The 18,874-nt window shown below is 41.0% G+C and overlaps 1 protein-coding gene across 1 annotated transcript in view; it reads right to left on the minus strand.

Annotated features, from left to right (window-relative positions):
* The window catches only part of LOC100352842 (pregnancy zone protein), a 65,528-nt gene that overhangs the window by 33,927 nt on the left and 12,727 nt on the right, over positions 1–18,874 (minus strand). The window contains exons 8-13 of the mRNA XM_051850129.3: positions 14,108–14,231; positions 12,509–12,623; positions 9,265–9,374; positions 6,099–6,260; positions 5,378–5,602; positions 2,817–2,880 (exon numbers count right to left, since the gene is read on the minus strand). Of these exons, the coding sequence (XP_051706089.3) occupies positions 2,817–2,880; positions 5,378–5,602; positions 6,099–6,260; positions 9,265–9,374; positions 12,509–12,623; positions 14,108–14,231 (800 nt within the window). The remainder of the gene's footprint in view (positions 1–2,816; positions 2,881–5,377; positions 5,603–6,098; positions 6,261–9,264; positions 9,375–12,508; positions 12,624–14,107; positions 14,232–18,874) is intronic.

An 18,874-nucleotide genomic window follows, 5' to 3' on the forward strand; every position in this document is an offset into this window, starting at 1 on the left:
TAGAAAACCTTTTGCTAGTATCTCAGAGACATAAAAATGTCAGAGTATTCAGTCACAAAAATTAGCACCATTTGCTTATAAGATAGGAAATCTGAGTATTAAGTCACGAATTTTCCCCTTCAATATCTCTCTTTAAAGAGATAAAATGTGAGACTAACAGATCATTTTATTCATCTCAGCAAAAGCCAAAATGGGAGACAGAATTATCCTGGAAAGATCTTTGAGGAAGTATTTTGTTTGATGAATGAATCCTGTGACACACGGGAGACTTACTTGGTTCTAAGGAAATTCACTCTAAAGGAAACTCCTTGGACTAAAAGTGACAAAGACCCCATCAAATGAAAGAAGAATGTCAGACCTCTATTAGACAGACAAGAAACTGCCAATAAATCTGTCTGGCTACAAGCACATGCCATCCTTCATGAAAAAGGAGGAATGAAATTTCAGAATGGAGTCTTGTGTCCAGAGGGCTGAGACTGGAACCCAAGAGGATTATTCTCAAATATGGAAATCTAATGGGCTGGCGCTGCGGCTCAATAGGCTAATCCTCCGCCTTGCGGCACCGGCACACCAGGTTCTAGTCCCGGTTGGGGCGCCAGATTCTGTGCTGGTTGCCCCTCTTCCAGGCCAACTCTGCTGTGGTCCGGGAGTGCAGTGGAGGATGGCCCAAGTGCTTGGGCCCTGCACCCCATGGGAGACCAGGAGAAGCACCTGGCTCCTGCCTTCGGATCAGCGCGGTGCGCTGGCCGCAGTGCGCCGGCCACGGCGGCCATTGGAGGGTGAACCAACGGCAAAGGAAGACCTTTCTCTCTCTCACTGTCCACTCTGCCAGTAAAAAAAAAAAAGAAGAAGAAGAAAAGAAAAGAAAGAAATCTAATGTTGTTTGCCCTGGATTTCATGGCTTCTTGGGACTAATGACTGTTTTTGCCCCAAGTTAGATACCCAGGACCTCATAAACAATTTAGGTGACTGAGTTGATAATATTTTGGGTTTTTGAGCTAATGAGATGTACTTGAGTTTTTTTGTGTAATTTCAATCATTGTTGTAATGGATTTAGACTTTGAAGAATGTTGGATAGGGTGAATGCATTTTGCATTTGGGATACTTGTGTATTGAGGGAGTGGACAGAGGAAAGAATGTGGTAACAGATTCATGTCCTCTGAATGTTTGCTCTCAGAAGCCTATGACTTGGAAGGCTCCAAGATGGCAGAATGGGGAGGGAGCGCACTGATAGTCCGGGAAAAGATAGTTTAATAAAAGTGGAGATACTGTAGTTTCAGGGAAGAGTTAGAGAAAAAACTGCAGAGGAAACTCTTCCAGAACTAGTGGGACACAGAGGAGCTACGTGGAGGGCACGGGCACTCACAGCTCGGGACCCCAGCTGCTGAGTCTATGCACCAGGGCTGGAAAGGGAGATAATTGAAAATGAATCTTGATTCGAATGGGAGGGGAGAGGGAACAGGAGATGGGAGGGTTGCCGGTGGGAGGGAAGTTATTGGTGGGGGGAAGTCACAGTAATCCAAAAGCTGTACTTTGGAAATTTATATTTATTAAATAAAAGTTTTTTTTTTTTTTTAAAAAAAAAAGAAGCCTATGACTACTTTGTTTGATAAAAGGGCCTAGGCAGATGAGATCAAATTAACGACCTTGTGATGTGAGGACTACTATCTTGGATTGTTTGGGTTGGCCAGTGTAGTTACAAGTATTTTAACAGGAAGACAAAAAGATGAGAGAGATTTGAAGATGATATGCTGCTGGTTTTGCAGATGGAGGCAGGACTCATAAACCAAGGAACGTGGAAAGCCTGTAGAATGCTAGAAAAAGAGCCAGCGCCACAGCTCACTAGGCTAATCCTCAGCCTGCAGCGCCGGCACCCTGGGTTCTAGTCCCTGTCTGGGGACTGGATTCTGCCTCCGTTGCTCCTCTTCCAGTCCAGCTCTCTGCTGTGGCCCGGGAAGGCAGTGGAGGATGGCCCAAGTGCTTGGGTCCTGCACCCCATGGGAGACCAGAAAGAAGCACCTGGCTCCTGGCTTCAGATCAGCATAGCGTGCTGGCTGTAGCAGCTATATGGGGGGGTGGGGGGGGAGGAACCAACGGAAGGAGGACCTTTCTCTCTGTCTCTCTCTCTCACTGTCCACTCTGCCTGTCAAAAAAAAAAAAAAAAAAAAAAAAAAAAAAAAAAAAGAATGCTAGAAAAAGAAAAAGAAACCAGAGGCTGCTCTGGAGCTCCAGGAGGAATGTACACCTGCTGACCCCTTGATTTTAGCCCAGTGAGAATATGGCTGAGAAAACTATAATAGATTTGTAATGTTTTAAGCCAGTAAATGTGTGATAATTTGTCACAGCGTTAAAGGAGATTAATTAACAAATATGAGAAGACTTTTAAAGTTTGTGGAATAAAGAGATTGAAAGACAAGTTTACTTCGGTACCAAAAAATGTGATGTCCATGTGTAATTTTTTTATAGCTTACATTTTCCATGAACTTTTTCAAGACCCCTGATTTATTAAGTAGAATTTTTCTTTGGTTATATTGCTGCATTTTCAACTGTTTTCTGAATTTTAAAAACATTTAATTATAAAGTGGGTGTGTTTTACTTTAAGCATAGAATTTAAAATATTGAAATGCTATAGAAAGAAGAAAAATCCTGGATGGCTAAAATAAACCCAATAGGCCACCCAATTTGTCAGCTTCCCCATCTATGGATGACAAGATTAATGACCACTTCTTTACTGTAAAAAAAGTTCCAAGTTGCTAATTATTTTTCAGGATTTTACAAGACTAGGGAAAAAGAAAGGAAATCTCAGAAATACTTACTGTTGCCTTGTGTAATAGACAACACATGGATTCCTGATTTAGAGATAACTCCTCTTGCTTTGATCTGAAGACAGAAGGAAATATATTCATTCATTGTTATTGTTTGATCATACATATTGACCTTACTTTAAGGTATTCATAATATATACAAAACAATAACCTTACTACTACAATCCAGAAGTTATCACTAAATTTCCCTTCTAATAATTTTCTATATGTGTATTTATATACTTTGAATAACAAATATGTAATTTTACCATGTCTAACTATTTTGTTTATAATAGCATTTCTGTTACCTATGTTTCAGATTTACATTTTGTTTCAATAACTATTTTAAGCACCTCCTGTATGTAAAGCAATGTATAATGGGAGACAGCATTTTGGCACAGCAGGTTAAGATGCCCTTGCTATTCCAGCACCCCATATCAATGCATCAGTTTGAGTCCTGGCTGTTCCACTTCCAATCCAGCTCCCTGCTAGCAAGGAAAGTAGCAGAAGATGGCCCAAGTACCTGAACCCCTGCCACCCACGTGGGAGACCCACATGAAGTCCTGTGCTCTTGACTTCAGCCAGCAGGCCATTGCAGCCACCTGGGGAATGAACCAGCATATAGAAGATCTCTTTCTCTCCCTCTCTCTCCCTCTCTCTCATTTTCTGTGTAACTGCTTTTCAAGTAAATGCTTTTTAAAGAAGCAATATATAGTAAAAGCAGATACAAAATATTCTCTATTACTACCTCTTTAATAAATACATTACTGAACATTCTTTGTATTCCAGCCACTGTAATAAATAATTTAATTTTAATTTGCATAGTAAATCCATAAAGTAATATCCCCAATGTTTATTCCTTCTCTCTTTTTTTGGAAAGATTTATTTTATTTATTTGAAATGCTGAGTTATGGGGAGTGGGGGAAGGAGACAGAAAGAAAAAGAGATCTTCCATCTGCTGGTTCACTCCCCAAATGGCCACAATGGTTAGGGCTGAGTCAGGCCGAAGCCAAGGGCCTGAAACTCCATTCAGATTCCCAAAAGGATGTCTGGGGCCCAAGCACCTGGGCCATTCTCCTCTGCTCTCCCAGGCATATTAGCCTGGATCAGATGTGGAGCAGCTGAGACTCAAACCAATGCTCTGATTTTGAATGCTGTTGTCGCAGGCAGCAGTTTAACCCTCTGTGCCTTCACACTGGCCCTGAAATTTCTCTTTAAAACAAAAAATATATTTATTTAATTTATTTGAAAGACAGAGTTACAGGGAGAAGTAGAGACAGAGAGAGAGGAGAGATCTTCAATCCACTGGTTCATTCCCCAAATGGCTGCAAAGGCTTGGAGCTGGGCTGATCCGAAGCCAGGAGGTAGGATATTCTTCTGGGTCTCCCATGGTGCAGGGGCCCAAGCACTTGGGTCATCTTCTGTTGCTTTCCCAGTCACATTAGCAGGGATCTGGATCAGAAGCGAAGCAGCTGAGACTTATACCGGCGCCGATATGGGATACCAGTGCAGCAGCTTGGGGCTTTAACCTGCGGCGCCACAACCTTGGACCGACATTTCTCTTTACAGATTAAATAGTTAAATTATCCAAGTTCACACAAATGGGAAGCAATAAAGCTGGAATTCTAACATTATTTTTTCTACATTTTCATGGAACTAAGAAAATGCTATTTATAGTTGACAGTCCTTCAAAGACTTTCATGTATTTAACTTTTTCTTCTTCTTTTTTTATTTTTTTATTTTTTTATTTTTTATTTTTTGACAGGCAGAGTGGACAGTGAGAGAGAGAGACAGAGAGAAAGGTCTTCCTTTGCCGTTGGTTCACCCTCCAATGGCCGCCGCGGCCGGCGCGCTGCGGCCGGCGCACCGCGCTGATCCGATGGCAGGAGCCAGGAGCCAGGTGCTTTTCCTGGTCTCCCATGGGGTGCAGGGCCCAAGCACCTGGGCCATCCTCCACTGCACTCCCGGGCCACAGCAGAGGGCTGGCCTGGAAGAGGGGCAACCGGGACAGAATCCGGCGCCCCGACCGGGACTAGAACCCGGTGTGCCGGCGCCGCTAGGCGGAGGATTAGCCTATTGAGCCGCGGCGCCGGCCCTAACTTTTTCTTCTTAAAAAGATTCATTTTGAGTAAATACCAGCTTTGGACATTTTTACAATGAGGACATACATAGGTGTGTTGGCCTCAAAACTATCAGGCCAACTTATAGTTAATGTACTTTGCAACTACACCCGTCATGAGCTTTGTAACTTATTCAGAAGTGAATGGTTTTCTAGGAGACTGTTTATAACATTTATTTCCTTTTGAGTCAAGTTTTTGTCTTCAGCTCTTTCTTCTCCCACTCAATAATATGACAATGAAATTCAGCAAGAAAAAGAGCATCAAAGTTTAAGTGGTGACCACAGCACAATTTAAAATTTAAAGTGTTAATACTTTCCTAGAAAGTAACTTCTCTTCAAGCATAAAAACAGAAGTTATTAATATTTATATATTATAAAAGGCATTACTTTGATAACAACCTAACAATTTTTGAGTCTATACAATCTACACAGTTACAGTGGCTCTTATCCTTACCAAATAATAGAAAGTTAACTCTTTTTCATCCTTCAGAATCTGTCCATTCAAGATGTAGTGTGCCCGAATCTCCTGGGTTTGTCCACAGGCCACAGTACCAACAAGGTCAAGTTGAACATAACTGTTGCTGGGGGAAAAAACAGGAGCTGCAACATGCTGTGCTGGTGTATGAAGCTCCTCAAGCCACCAGCTATCAAAACAGTAGCTATTCCATTTGTAGGTGACCTAGTGGAAGAATAAATAGGCGTTACATGTGTATTATATATTAATTATGCGTTATAAATGTAATAGAACTGTCAAAATGCTGTATTTCTCAAATACAGCATAATCCATAAAGAGCTTCCCCATAAGTTCACTTAGACTTATGCTATACTGATTCAATAAATATTCATTTGCAATCAAACTCAATTATTTTTTCTTAACATCCTGTGACTGGATATTCCACATAAAACAAAAATAGTAGAATGCTAAAAGAAGCAAACCAAATCTAGCTTGTATTGGAATTATAAGCCTATTAAACATTTCAACGGCATACTAAGATGATTTATTCCATGTTTTCTGAAACTAGACTGTTGTAGGCAGAATATCTAAAAGTGAAAGCTATCAACTGAGTGTTTTTTCTCTTGTGATTTAGGTTTCCACATTGCTTAATTTATGTCTTATTTTTTCTCATCTTTTTTCCATGTGGTTTACCTGTTTCTTATGCACCCCTTTGACTCACCGTAACAGAAATGGTAGAAGTTGTGAAGCTGGTGGTATCAATGGAAATGTCTGCCAAACCACGCTCATTAGTAGTGAAACTGAGCTGGTGTGCATGTGCGTCCACACTGACAAATACAGTTTTATTGGGAATTGGTTTCTCCTTTTCATCAACCAGAAGAACCTAGAAATATGAAAGTGACAGCTGGTGACAGGCGTCACAGATCGATGACATCTTCTACTTTTTGCAATGTTCACCTCATTACATCGCTGTCACTTTCTGCCATTTAGTGAGGATCTTAGAATCTGAAAACAAGATTCGTTTCCTGAGCTCTAAACTATGATTTTTATCCTTATGATATTTTAAAAATGATTTTGAAAGCTGAATAGTATTTTTGGCTATAGTTTGAACTGAAAAATCACAATTTTAAGATTTCTGAGATCCAATGTGATATATAGATATATAAAATGTGTAATATAGAATGATTAAATTAGCTAATTAATGCACCTATCACCTTACTTGCTTATCATCTATCCTGGTGAGGTATTTAGTATTTACTGTGTAAGTTATTTTGAAATATATAATACATTATCATTGGTCATTTCTATTCAAAATCTTTTCTTCCTTTTTATTTAATTTGAGACAGAGAGAGAGAGAGAGAGAGAGAGAGAGAGAGAGAGAGAGAAGCTTCCATTCACTGGTTCACTCCCCAAATGCCGGTACAAATGCCAGCAGTGGCTGGGACAGAGCTGGGCTGAAGCTGTGAGCTGGGAACTCAATCCAGGTCTTCCACAGGGGTAGCAGGGACCCACCCTGCTGCCTCCCCGGATCTGCCCTATCAAGAAGCGGGAGACAGGAGCCAGAGACAGGTATCAAACCCACGTCTTTCCATGTGGGTTGCAGATGTCCTAACTGGAATCTTAATTTCTAGGCTAAATGTGTTCCCCTCAAGATTTTTAAGATTTCTGTTTTAATATCCCATGGGCACTCACATTGCAAATACACAAAAGTGGGATCATAATGTTACCTTCCCCAGTTTTTTCATCTCCATTTCACTCTATGGTTCTTCTGTCTATTTAATATTTTATTCAAGAACACTAAAGTCCTTCTGTAAGCCATTTTCTCATTAAAACCATGGCACTGGGGCCGGCACTGTGATCCAGTAGGTTAATCCTCCATCTGCGGAACCGGCATCCCATATGAGCGCCGGTTCTAGTTCCAGCCGCTCCTCTTCCAATCCAGCTCTCTGCTATGGCCTGGGAAAGCAGTAGAAGATGGCCTAAGCCCTTGGGCCCCTGCACCCACGTGGGAGACTCTGAGGAAGCTCCTGGCTCCTGGTTTCAGATCAGCACAGCTCCTGCCATTACGGCCATTTGGGGAGTGAACCAGTGGACAAAAGACCTTTCTCTCTGTCTCTCCCTCTCACTATCTGTAATTCTACCTCTCAAATAAATAAAAAAAAAAATCTTAAAAAAAAACAATAAGATAAAACCACAGCATTTTTTTCTTTAGGTTTCCAATAGCTTCCTGTTTGATTTTCTGCTATCTTCCCTCTTGCATGACTGTGGCCCTTCTCACCACAGCCTGAGATAATATGATTACAATGCACCGCTCAAACCCCTGTCACTTCTCAATGCAAAAGTCTTATCATAACCTGAAACTCCTTCAGGGTCTGTCTGGCCTACCTACAGCAAGTAAGCACATTCAACTATACCTGTTTTCTTAGTAACAGTCACGGGCTGCCTTTTAGATCTTTGCCCTTGGAAAGCTGTTGCACACCTTGGGCCTTGGCCATTCTCCTTCTATCTTCAATCTCTGGTTCTCTCACACTAATCTCCAGGTAAGCAGTTTTCTCATGATCTTCTTCCTACCTGAAATGACCTTGCCAAACTCTATCTATATGTGAATTAACTTCTTGCCAATTTGATATATGATACTGAAATGATTGAAGAAAACATAAAGTTTAAAACTTAAAATGAGAAAATTGACCATAAATTGACAATTCAAAGGTTGGTTACTTTGAAGAAAATTTAACATACCTGAAAATTCTACATCTACTATATGAAAGAAAACTGCTAGTTTGCTTAATTGGATTATTGTCTTGAAATATGCCAATACTGATGCTATCAATATTGAGCTTTTAAGCTAAAAATAACTTCTAAAACTCAGTATTTAAAAATTCAACCACCTGGATAAATATCATCTTTTACAGCTTTTATGAAAAAATATTTTATAAAATTATTGTTTATGTAAAGAGGCATTCAGGGCTGGTTTGGGGCCTAAGCAGTTAAGGTGCCAGTTAGAAAGCCAACAACTTGTATCGCAACACCTAGATTCAAGCCTCAGCTCCAGTCCTGATTCTGGATTCCTTCAAACCCTGGAAGGCAGCAGATGATGGGTCAAGTAGTTGTGACTCTTGGCTTTCTCCTAGTTAAGCCCTGACTGCTGCAGGTGTTTGGGGAGTGAAACAGCAATGGGAGCTCCCTCTTTTTGCTTGCTTGCCTTTTATCTCATCTCCTAAAGTGTAACTGTGGTGTCATTTTCCCAAGTTTTCTATCTGTCTCTCTCTATCTCTGTCTCTCTCTTTACCTCTAAAAAGTTATGTAAGTAAAAAAAAATTTTAAAAAGAAACCATCAAGAGGTACTCAAAGAGGGTCAGCAAAACCACACAGGAAAACACAGAAACATATTAAAAAATTAATAAAAATATGCTTAGTTTTTCTGGATTTTGTGATTATATTTGCTTTTTAAATTTATAATTTTCCATCATTTAATTTATTTTTATGATTTATTTGAAAGGCAGAGTTACTTACATGGGGGGGGTTAGGGGGAGCAGGGAGAAAGAGAGAGAGAGAGAGAGAGAGAGTTCTTCCACTCCTATTTCACTCTCAAAATGGCTGCAATGTCTGGAGCATTACCCACCTGACTGCAGGATCCCAAGGACTTGGGCCAGCTTCCCTTGCTTTCCCAGGTACATTAACAGGGAGCTGGATCAGAAATGGAGCGGCTGGAACTCACCCATAAGGGATACCAGCATAGCAGGCAGTGGTTTAACCCTTTGCACCACAACACCAGTGCCCAGTTATTTTCTTATACTAAACATTCTTTTTGTAATAAATTTTGATTTTAAAATTCATTATCTAAGCTTATATCTCCAAATTTGATTATGTTAAAAAAGATATTTTACCTGCCCCAAAAAAGGTATTCCATGTCTATAATGTGATTTTACTTTAGTAAATTTCAGTTTGCTTAAGTTATTTGTGATTTCACTTGATCCATAGCCAGTCAATTCCAACCCTGAAAAAGAAGCAAGTGAAGTTGAATTGTTCTATGTATTCTATTTTTACCTCTATTTTAGCTTCACTCCATCATAACAAAATACCATCCATATTTTTCTTTTCTTATTCTTTACAGAACCCCTTACATTTAGAATATAAAAGTTATTTGGCAAGAATTTTGACATTAGCTTCATGTTCATACAAAATATTACATTTTCCATAACCCCTAACTCCTGGTGTCTTACTTGTTCCACCCACCTGTTCTTAAGCTCTGATCTTGTGTTCTTGTCCCATCTTTGGTTTTGTCTCTCTCACATACGTGCTTTCCCCCTGCAACTTTCAGCCTACAGTCAAATTCTTCACATTCATACTAGCCTAAAAATATGCTTAAATTTCTATCCCAAGCTACTTCCCCAACAAAATCTTTCTTTTCCCGGCATTGACAATCCAAGGGATAGCCAACAGCTGGTGCTTTTTCATTCGGTGAAGTGTTGTCTGTATGTTGTTCTCATCATCTAACACACTATGCTACCTATGGCTGAAAGGTCCCATCCTGCCACCTATGGCATTCATGTCTCACCCATCACCCATACGCGTTCTCTCAAGGATTCTTCAAATGTAAGAACCACTGAAATCCTTTCAGCAGCTGCTAGGAAATTTCACTCTTATTTCTCGCCATCTCTATGACTTCTAATCTCACTGGGCTGACTTATTTGCTCCTGTTTGTATCCTAAATGGAGTTGTCTCTGTTGTCGGAATCCTCTTTGTCCTGTCTCTGCACCAAATGTAGCCTTGCCAGTTGTGTGCACTTACAGCACAGGGACTCAACAAGAACAGCTTCAGATTTACATGGCTGGGCCTTACGCTTTCCCGTGCTCTGCCATCTTGCCTGCAGACTGGTTCAAACACTATTTTCTATTGAGCTGTATCCATTATCATAATCCACAAGAAAGCAAATCTGACATTATTGTCCTGGGAGGAGTGGTTTCCACACAACACACCTGTGGTCCGAATTCGTCACAGACACCTTGTGAATGTTTGCTATGACAGGAGGAACTGTGCTGTGAATGTTCTGTGCATTCATTCTTTTTTAAAATTATCAGCTAAATGAATCCCCTTGCTCTGACACCCGAAATTATAATTGATTTCCTTTGACACATTCTCATCACAATAGTTCTTTTTCAGCTACTTCTTATTTTGATTAATGGTATTTCCATTACCCAAGCCCCAAATTTATACTTCACGTCTAAATAAAATTCTGATATATCATATTGCGACATATTTTTCATTTTGTCCATCCTCTTGACATCTCCTAGAATTGTTAAGTAGGAAGTCAGATTTAGCCTATGTGTGTTTGTGAGACAAGCCTGAAGACCAAAATCTACTGCGGAAGCTCTAGAAGCCCAGCATCTTGCACTTCAAAGTCCTGCCCAGACCCTGATGACCTCCCAGGTGGTCCCAGCCTCTCCTCTAAGGAAAGCTCCCAGGAGAATTCTCTCCTCAGGACCAAATGGTTTACCTGACCTGATAGCATGGGGCAATAAAACCTACTCAGACACGCCCTAAGGGAAGCCCCTCTACTCTGCCTGGGCACCAGCAGATCTGGGGAGGAATTTGCTAGTTTTCACCCAAAAAACCCTTGCGCCAGGACTCCCCATCCTTTGTCCTGAAGAGGTGGACATGGGTAAACAGACTCTCTTAAAAACCTAGGGAGTCCAAACAGACTTCAGGCTCAGCCCTCTGCCTCTCTGCTAAGCTGCCCACCTGGCCTGCCCAGCTGTATTCTCTCCACTCAACCATGTAACCTCACTCTCCCCCAGTCCCAGCGACTGGGCGCTCTCTCTGTCCCTTCTGTTCTGATAGATGCCCTATCCCCAATAAAGCCTTATCACTCTGCTCTCTGTCTCACACCTAAATTCTTTCTTGCGTGAAGACAAGGACCCCACAGCTTCCACAGCCTTTCCTCTGGTGACAGAATGATCTTTAAAAAATATAAATTTTCTGGGGTCGGCGCCGTGGCTAACTAGGTTGATCCTCCACCTATGGCGCCAGCATCCTATATGAGCACCAGTTCTAGTCCCGGTTGCTCCTCTACCAGTCCAGCTCTCTGCTATGACCTGGGAAAGCAGTGGAGGATGGCCCAGGTCCTTGGGCCCCTGCACCCACGTGGGAGACCAGGAGGAGGCACCTGGCTCCTGACTTCCGATTGGCATAGATCCGGCCGTAGAGCCATTTGGGGAGTGAAACAATGGAGGGAAGACCTTTCTCTCTATCTCTCTCTCCCTCACAGCTTGTTAACTCTGCCTTTCAAATAAATAAATAAAATCTTTTTAAAAACATATAAATTTTCAAATGCATCTAAAGAATACATTGGGGGGCCGGCGCTGTGGTGCAGTGAGTTAAAGCCCTGGTCTGAAGGACCAGCATCCCATATGGGCGCCGGTTCTAGTCCCAGCTGCTCCTCTTCCCATCCAGCTTTCTGCTATGGCCTGGAGAACAGTAGAAGATGGCCCAAGTCCTTGGGCCCTTGCAGCCACATGGGAGACCTGGAAGAAGCTCCTGGCTCCTGGCTTCAGATGGGCGCAGCTCCGGCCATTGCAGCCATCTGGGGAGTGAACCAGCGGGTGGAAGACCTCTTTCTCTGTCTCTGCCTCTCTCTGTAACTCTTTCAAATAAATAAATCTTTTTTAAAAAAGAATAAATTGGATATAGATCCAATGCTCTTCTGAATAAAGTAAGTTATTTCGTATATGGTTTACTTCCCTCCATAGCTTAGCATTAGCCTACACTTTCAGATTCTTCTGAGACTGAATGTATTCATATGCTTATCATATTTCTCTGTCCCTCACTAATTTTTCTATTACTCATCTTATATGAATCAGTTTGATTGTCACATTGTCTTTACAAAGATTTCTTCTAGCTCTGTATTAAAATTAATTACCTCTCTTCATATTCATTTGGCCCTTAGCTTTTTATTTCCAGTGATAATTTTATTATGAATATACACACAAAAAATTTCTGTTTTGAGATGCTTTATTTCTCAAGGACGGTGACCATCGTTTTCATAATCCCAGAGAGTACAAATTGTTTTGTATGGAATGGAAGCTTGATAAACAAGCATTGAATTAATGAATATTTAAAAGCAATACAAACCTGTTCCCTCCTCTCTGACCTTGGCTTCCACTTGTATGTTCATGTCATACCGGTTTTGTCTCAGCTGAAATATTTTAGTCTTTACGACTTTTGTGAAACATCCTTTATTGTCTGCCTGAAAAGAAAGGAAGGGGATTCCTGGGTCTTCTCATTTACTACCAACAAGGTCAATTATCAGTGTATGAAAACTTGCATTGGCCTTTGGGATAAATTTTTAAATGTTCTGACCATCTTTTTGCATTATGCTCTCACAAGTCCAAAAATGACAGGAGTTCTTTATTTGCTGTCTTTTCTAATTTCTGGAAATGGATCCCATTTCTGCTGTAGTAAACTTCCTGGAGATTCCAGATATACCATGGTGTTTTCTAGTTCTATCTCTTTGAGTATGTTATTTCTCAAATAACTTTCTTGCTCTCAATCTTACCTTGGCCAACAGTCACTACTCTTCAAAACACAAGTGAGATCTAACATCTTCGAAAAAGCCTTCTCTACTCACTTCCACCTAAATATAGACTGAGGATTACAAATAGGTGGAATTATATATATAGAGTGAGGATTACATATAGGATATTATGTTCCTAACTATGCTATGCTTTCCTAATGTCTAGAATATTAGTTGAGGAGATGAAGCCTAGTAGTGATAAAATTTTCAAATTAAATATTAGGATCCATGTTTTAATACTTATTTTCATTTTGAACTTCTTTATATGGAAATATTCACCACATCTGGAATTTAACCCTATTTATTTTTGTATAGAAGTCATGAGTCATTTGAAAGCAAGAATTAATCCTGGTGTGCTTGACAGATTAATGATTCTTGTGGCTAGAGTCTGCTCATGTTTATCAGTTTATTAATATTTATCTTGATGCTCATCATAATATGAGGGGCATCAAAAAGAAGATAGAAATAAGCATTATCTTTTAATTCCATATTTCTTCAAAATTTTGAAGTATTCACCACTGTGGTCTCTCATTTGTTTGATTTCTGTAGCTTCAATAACTTTCTTTTCCATACTGTTACAGTGCCTGCTGATACTGCCACACACTGGGTTTTTACATTATTTTTCTCTGAAATCAGTAATTTATAGAGTCCACTTTTTAGAATATAGCATATTCTACTTTCAGTTGCTTCCCCTAAGTATCCTTATTACACCTCTTCTTTGATGTAACTGGGGTCTCCAAGAGGTTTGCCTCTTGACAATCCAGTGCTCAGTTATTAGTCTTTCCTAGGCAGGTAAGATTCCATGGCTGGTTATTTTATCTTCCAGCTAGGCAAATTCTTAACACATTCTTCTGCTATCTGTATGATAAAAGTCAATTCTGGATGCTTCCATACCCTTTCTTACCCTTACATCTGACATGTTGATTGCTGTTGGATATTACAAAACAGCCAAAATTAATTATCAATATCAATTTATGAGTTCAGCCCTCAAGAAGTCCCCTAACGCTTCCAACCAATCGCTAGTATTTCCCTTACTCTACTGTTATGCTTGATGACTATTTCAAAAGCTATTTTCTATTGTACTGTATTTACTATTGTAAGTAATTGAGAAAACAAGATCTGGTATTAGAGTCCCGAGGAAATTGGTTTCCACATACCTGTTGACTGAATTCTTCACAAATGCTTTGTGGATATTTGTTATGACACATGGAGCCATACTGTAAATATTTTCTGCATATGTTAATTGTCACCAGACCAGGGACAGGCTTTCCATATGTATATCTATAAAATATAAAAATATAGTGTCACAGAGAAAGGTATTTAATATAATTCTGATTGTACCCATTCACATATCATTTTATACAACTAAAGCAATTGTATTATATTCAAGAGCATTTTTACTTTGGAACCATTTATTCTGGGACTGTGTCTTATTTATCTAAGTACTAACACACCTGTAACTCTAAGAAAAACTACTTAATGAATCTTTTGAAATGCATTCAAATACAAAATTACCAGTTTAATTTTTCTCAGATTCTTCCTCCCTCTCTTGACTTTTTACTGTCACACTATCTTTTTTTCCTCTTTTTCTGCTGCAAATTATCAAGATGTAATTCTAGCTCTGACAGAGCTTGAGTCATCCTAGAGTAAAAAATTAAGGTTATGAAGAGAGTATATTTCTAAGTGCTGCCTAATTCATAATAATTCTAAAAGGATAAATGAAAAGTCAGAAGGGAAAGTACTAGCTATAAAAGAAAAGTATTATGTATAACTAGGATCATAATGACTTGGTTTCATTCTGCCAAACATGATGAGACAATATGATGGAATACTGCAATGTATAGTTTCCTAAATTGTGCCTTATGAACCACCTGCATGGAAATTACCCAATAAGTGATGAGCTGCAGACTCCTGAATATTTTCCCATATTTATGATTATAATCTCTGCAGGTAAGGCCAGGGAATATACATTTTAACTAAGCACTTCCTGTATAGCTTGATGCACTCTGAAGTTAAAAACCTATTGCATCAGCCCGATTGTGAAACACGTGAGCTTTAGAGTTGGGACTCCAATTCCTCACCTTTTATTCTTTTTCCCCTGAGCTTTTATAAGTACTAATAAATCATTTAGTAAATTTCAATTATTTATTCAATCTTATCTTTAAACCTAAGTCAAGGCCGGTGCTGCGGCTCAATAGGCTAATCCTCCACCTTGCGGCGCCGGCACCCTGGGTTCTAGTCCCGGTAGGGGCACCAGATTCTGTCCCGGTTGCCCCTCTTCCAGGCCAGCTCTCTGCTGTGGCCAGGGAGTGCAGTGGAGGATGGCCCAAGTGCTTGGGCCCTGCACCCCATGGACCAGGATAAGTACCTGGCTCCTGCCATTGGATCAGTGCAGTGCGCCGGCTGCGGCGGCCATTGGAGGGAGAATCAACGGCAAGGGAAGACCTTTCTCTCTGTCTCTCTCTCTCACTGTCCACTCTGCCTGTCAAAAAAAATAAATAAAAATAAAAAAATTTAAAAAAAACTGTCAAAAGACTTCTCTGATGAAAAAAATTTAAAGCATTATGTTTGAACAGGAAGATATAAATATGTTGTTCATGCAGTTAACAAAAGCAGGAGGGAAAGTTTCTTGTGGGTATGTTGAGGATGTTCTGGTGAATTAATTAGAGAAGAAATAACTATGGTATATATTCTTTTTTCTACTGTATACATCCAGGCTTACGTCAGTGCACATGCTTGGTTTCTTCCCAGTGATTTTCCATGTCTTTTTTTTTATAAGATTTATTTTATTTATTTGAAAGAAAGAGTTACAGAGAGAGAGGTCCTCCATCCGCTGGTTCACTCCCCAGATGGCCACAATGGCCAGAGCTGCGCCGATCCAAAGCCAGGAGCCAGGAGTTCCTTCCAGGTCTCTCATGTGGGTACAGGGGCCCAAGGACTTGGGCCATCCTCCACTGCTATCCCAGGCCGTAGCAGAGAGCTGGATGGGAAGAGGAGCAGCAGGGACTCAAACCGGCACCCATATGGGATGCCGGTGCTTCAGGCCAAGCTGTTAACCCGCTGTGCCACACCGCTGGCCCCTCCATGCTTTTTCATAGTTGAAGAATTTCAGAGCAATAAAGAAAACTGTAATAATAGGACACGGAGTGACAGAAAAGCTATGAGCGAGCATGAGCTCTACAGCTGGATGGCCTAGATTAAGTTTAGCACAGGGTCTCAGACATAGAAAAGCTTCTAAAAGTCAGACCTTGTGTTTTTTAATTACAGAAGCAATACAAGAGGACCTCAAAAAGTTATTGCAAAAACAGAATTAAAAGAAATGTATTTGGGTATAAAAGAAGATTAAAAATTGCATTCAGCATTGTGACATAGTGGGTTAAACCTCTGCCTGTGACTCTGACATCCTATATAGGTGCTGATTTGAGACCCAGCTGTCCCACTTCCAATCCAACTCCCTGCTAATGTGCCTGAGAAAGCAACAGAAGATGACTCAAGTCCTTGGGCCCCTGCACCCAAAAGGGAGACCTGGAAGAAGGCCCTGGCTCCTGGCTTCAGTTGGGCCCACTGGCCATTGCAGCCATTTGGGGTATGGGGAAGAACTCTGTCACTCTCACTCTGTGTGACTCTGGCTTTCAAATAAAGAAAAAAAATAAATTTTTTAAAAAATTAAAAATTATGCTTCATGAAATAAGCTAGATACAGAAAAACACCGTATCTTTTCTCTCATACATGGAAATGCTTACATATGATTATTACATGTATATGTATATATATATAATTGGTGGAAGACATAGTGTTTGATACATTGATATTTACAGGTTGTCTTTACTGAATTATACCCTTTATATTATAAATATATAGTAAATATCCTTATTTCTTCATATCATGATCTTTGCCATGAATTCCACATTATGTAGTATTAATACATTCACCCCTGCTTTCAAAAAACAGTATGTATTTTAAAAATGCTAAAAAACTGAATCCAAAATGGCTGAATAGAGTGTAGCCACACTCATTGAAGCTGATCCGGGATATGAAAAGAACAAAGGAGCAACTATGTTTCTAGGATTCTCACTGACAGAAATTTTCAGCCAAGAAGTGTAAACAAAAACAATGAAGACCGACCCGGTGGGACAAGAGGAGAGAGGACAGAGACACCCCTGCAGCCATGCAATGCAGCCAGCTGTGAGCTGCCATTTTACACCTCAAGGCAGGAAGAAATTGCCGAGTGCCCCGCTTCCCCCACCCCCACTAGCTGCGCGGGAATTCCTCAGTTACCTTCTGACCTTTACTTCAGCCTGGTGAGCTGACTGGGGTCTGAGCAACTGCTGGGCTTGGAGCAAGAAAGCCACCTTCCTTCCTCTCTCCCTTTGCCACAGAGTGCAGCACAGCACGCCTCTCTTCTCTAACCAGCATCGTGGTCCGAGTCAGAGTAACGTGAGGCACAAAGGACGGGCCCCTGCACCTGCCACCGTGGACGTTTTGGGGCATTCACCCCAGAGCTACGCTCACCCACTCTATGTGAGCAAGGGGGATTCATCGTAGCTTCAGGAGGCTAACACCAGAAGCAGCCCATTAAAAAACTCTGCTCCCATTCTGGGAGATCTGGGTAATGACCCCACTATACCCTGCCGCACCGGAACTATAATAATTCACCCTAAATTTCTCAGTGCCACTGGAATCTAGCCGGAGGACATAGGGAAGAGCCTGCATCCCACTCTCTGGACTCATACTCTCCAGTATAAATTCTCCTGCATACCTTGTAGTCACCCAGTAAGACTGAACAGGGTCCAGTTCACATCCCCTAGTCCTGGGACTAGGACTGTTGGTATTATAAGCTACAGCATAAATTGGGCTCTCCTATGGGTCCATCTGTATCACACAGTCCTAGAGCCACAGCAATCAGTGCCACAAGCCCCAGCATCACTCAGCCTTGCAAGTAGGACAAGGGGGCATCCACTCTTATCTACCTCAGCACCAAGAACAAGGCCCTGGCTATCACATTTGCCAGGGAGACGACACCAAACTTCCTGTGGACCAAACATACACACCCGAGGAAACCCTTCTTCATCTCTATGAAACACAGCAGACTAGTCCACTCTGTCACTTATAGACACAGCTGACGCTGATTAAGACAAAAGAAATCACTCAAAGACTACACTCCTGGGCGCACCTAGAACCAAAGCCAAAACAGCAAGCGAAGTGATAGCCTGCATCCCAGCTAAACCATATACTCTTTTAATAAAACCTACTCCATAAAGAAGGGGGACGAATATACCAGACAGGCAGTGTTATCCAAAGGGAGTGCACTACCAAAATTTCCCAGTAACTTCTGTTCACTGGAGCAAGTGACTCCTTTCGTTGAAGTGACTTCAGGCCAAAAACCAGTTTTTTGGCATGATGAAGTTTTGAGTAGTTGCAGTAACATAGTGATTTCGCTGGAAGAACATTATTGTTGGGCTCACAGTATATGCTCTTTGGAAGCAGAGTGGTCCCATGACTTCCAATGAACATACACCTGAATCGTGCTCAAAACATGACCCCTCTAAAAGAACACACTATTCATCTAGATTACTAGATCTTGAGCTGAAGAAAATCTATAAAATGATGATAAAGAATTCAAAAAAATGATTGTAGGGAAACTCAATGAAAGGCAAGAGAATACAGATAGAGATTAAAGAAATGAAGAAATCAATGAGTGACATGAATGAAAATATTACTAAATGGATGAAACTCATTAAGAAGAACCAAATAGAGGGCCGGCGCCGTGGCTCAATAGGCTAATCCTCCACCTTGCGGCGCCGGCACACCGGGTTCTAGTCCCAGTCGGGGCACCACATTCTGTCCCCGTTGCCCCTCTTCCAGACCAGCTCTCTGCTGTGGCCAGGGAGTGCAGTGGAGGATGGCCCAAGTCCTTGGGCCCT

This window comes from Oryctolagus cuniculus, chromosome 9 (assembly GCF_051225735.1).
Source record: "Oryctolagus cuniculus isolate XC-2025 breed Fujian yellow rabbit chromosome 9, ASM5122573v1, whole genome shotgun sequence".
In the NCBI taxonomy this organism is placed as follows: domain Eukaryota; kingdom Metazoa; phylum Chordata; class Mammalia; order Lagomorpha; family Leporidae; genus Oryctolagus; species Oryctolagus cuniculus.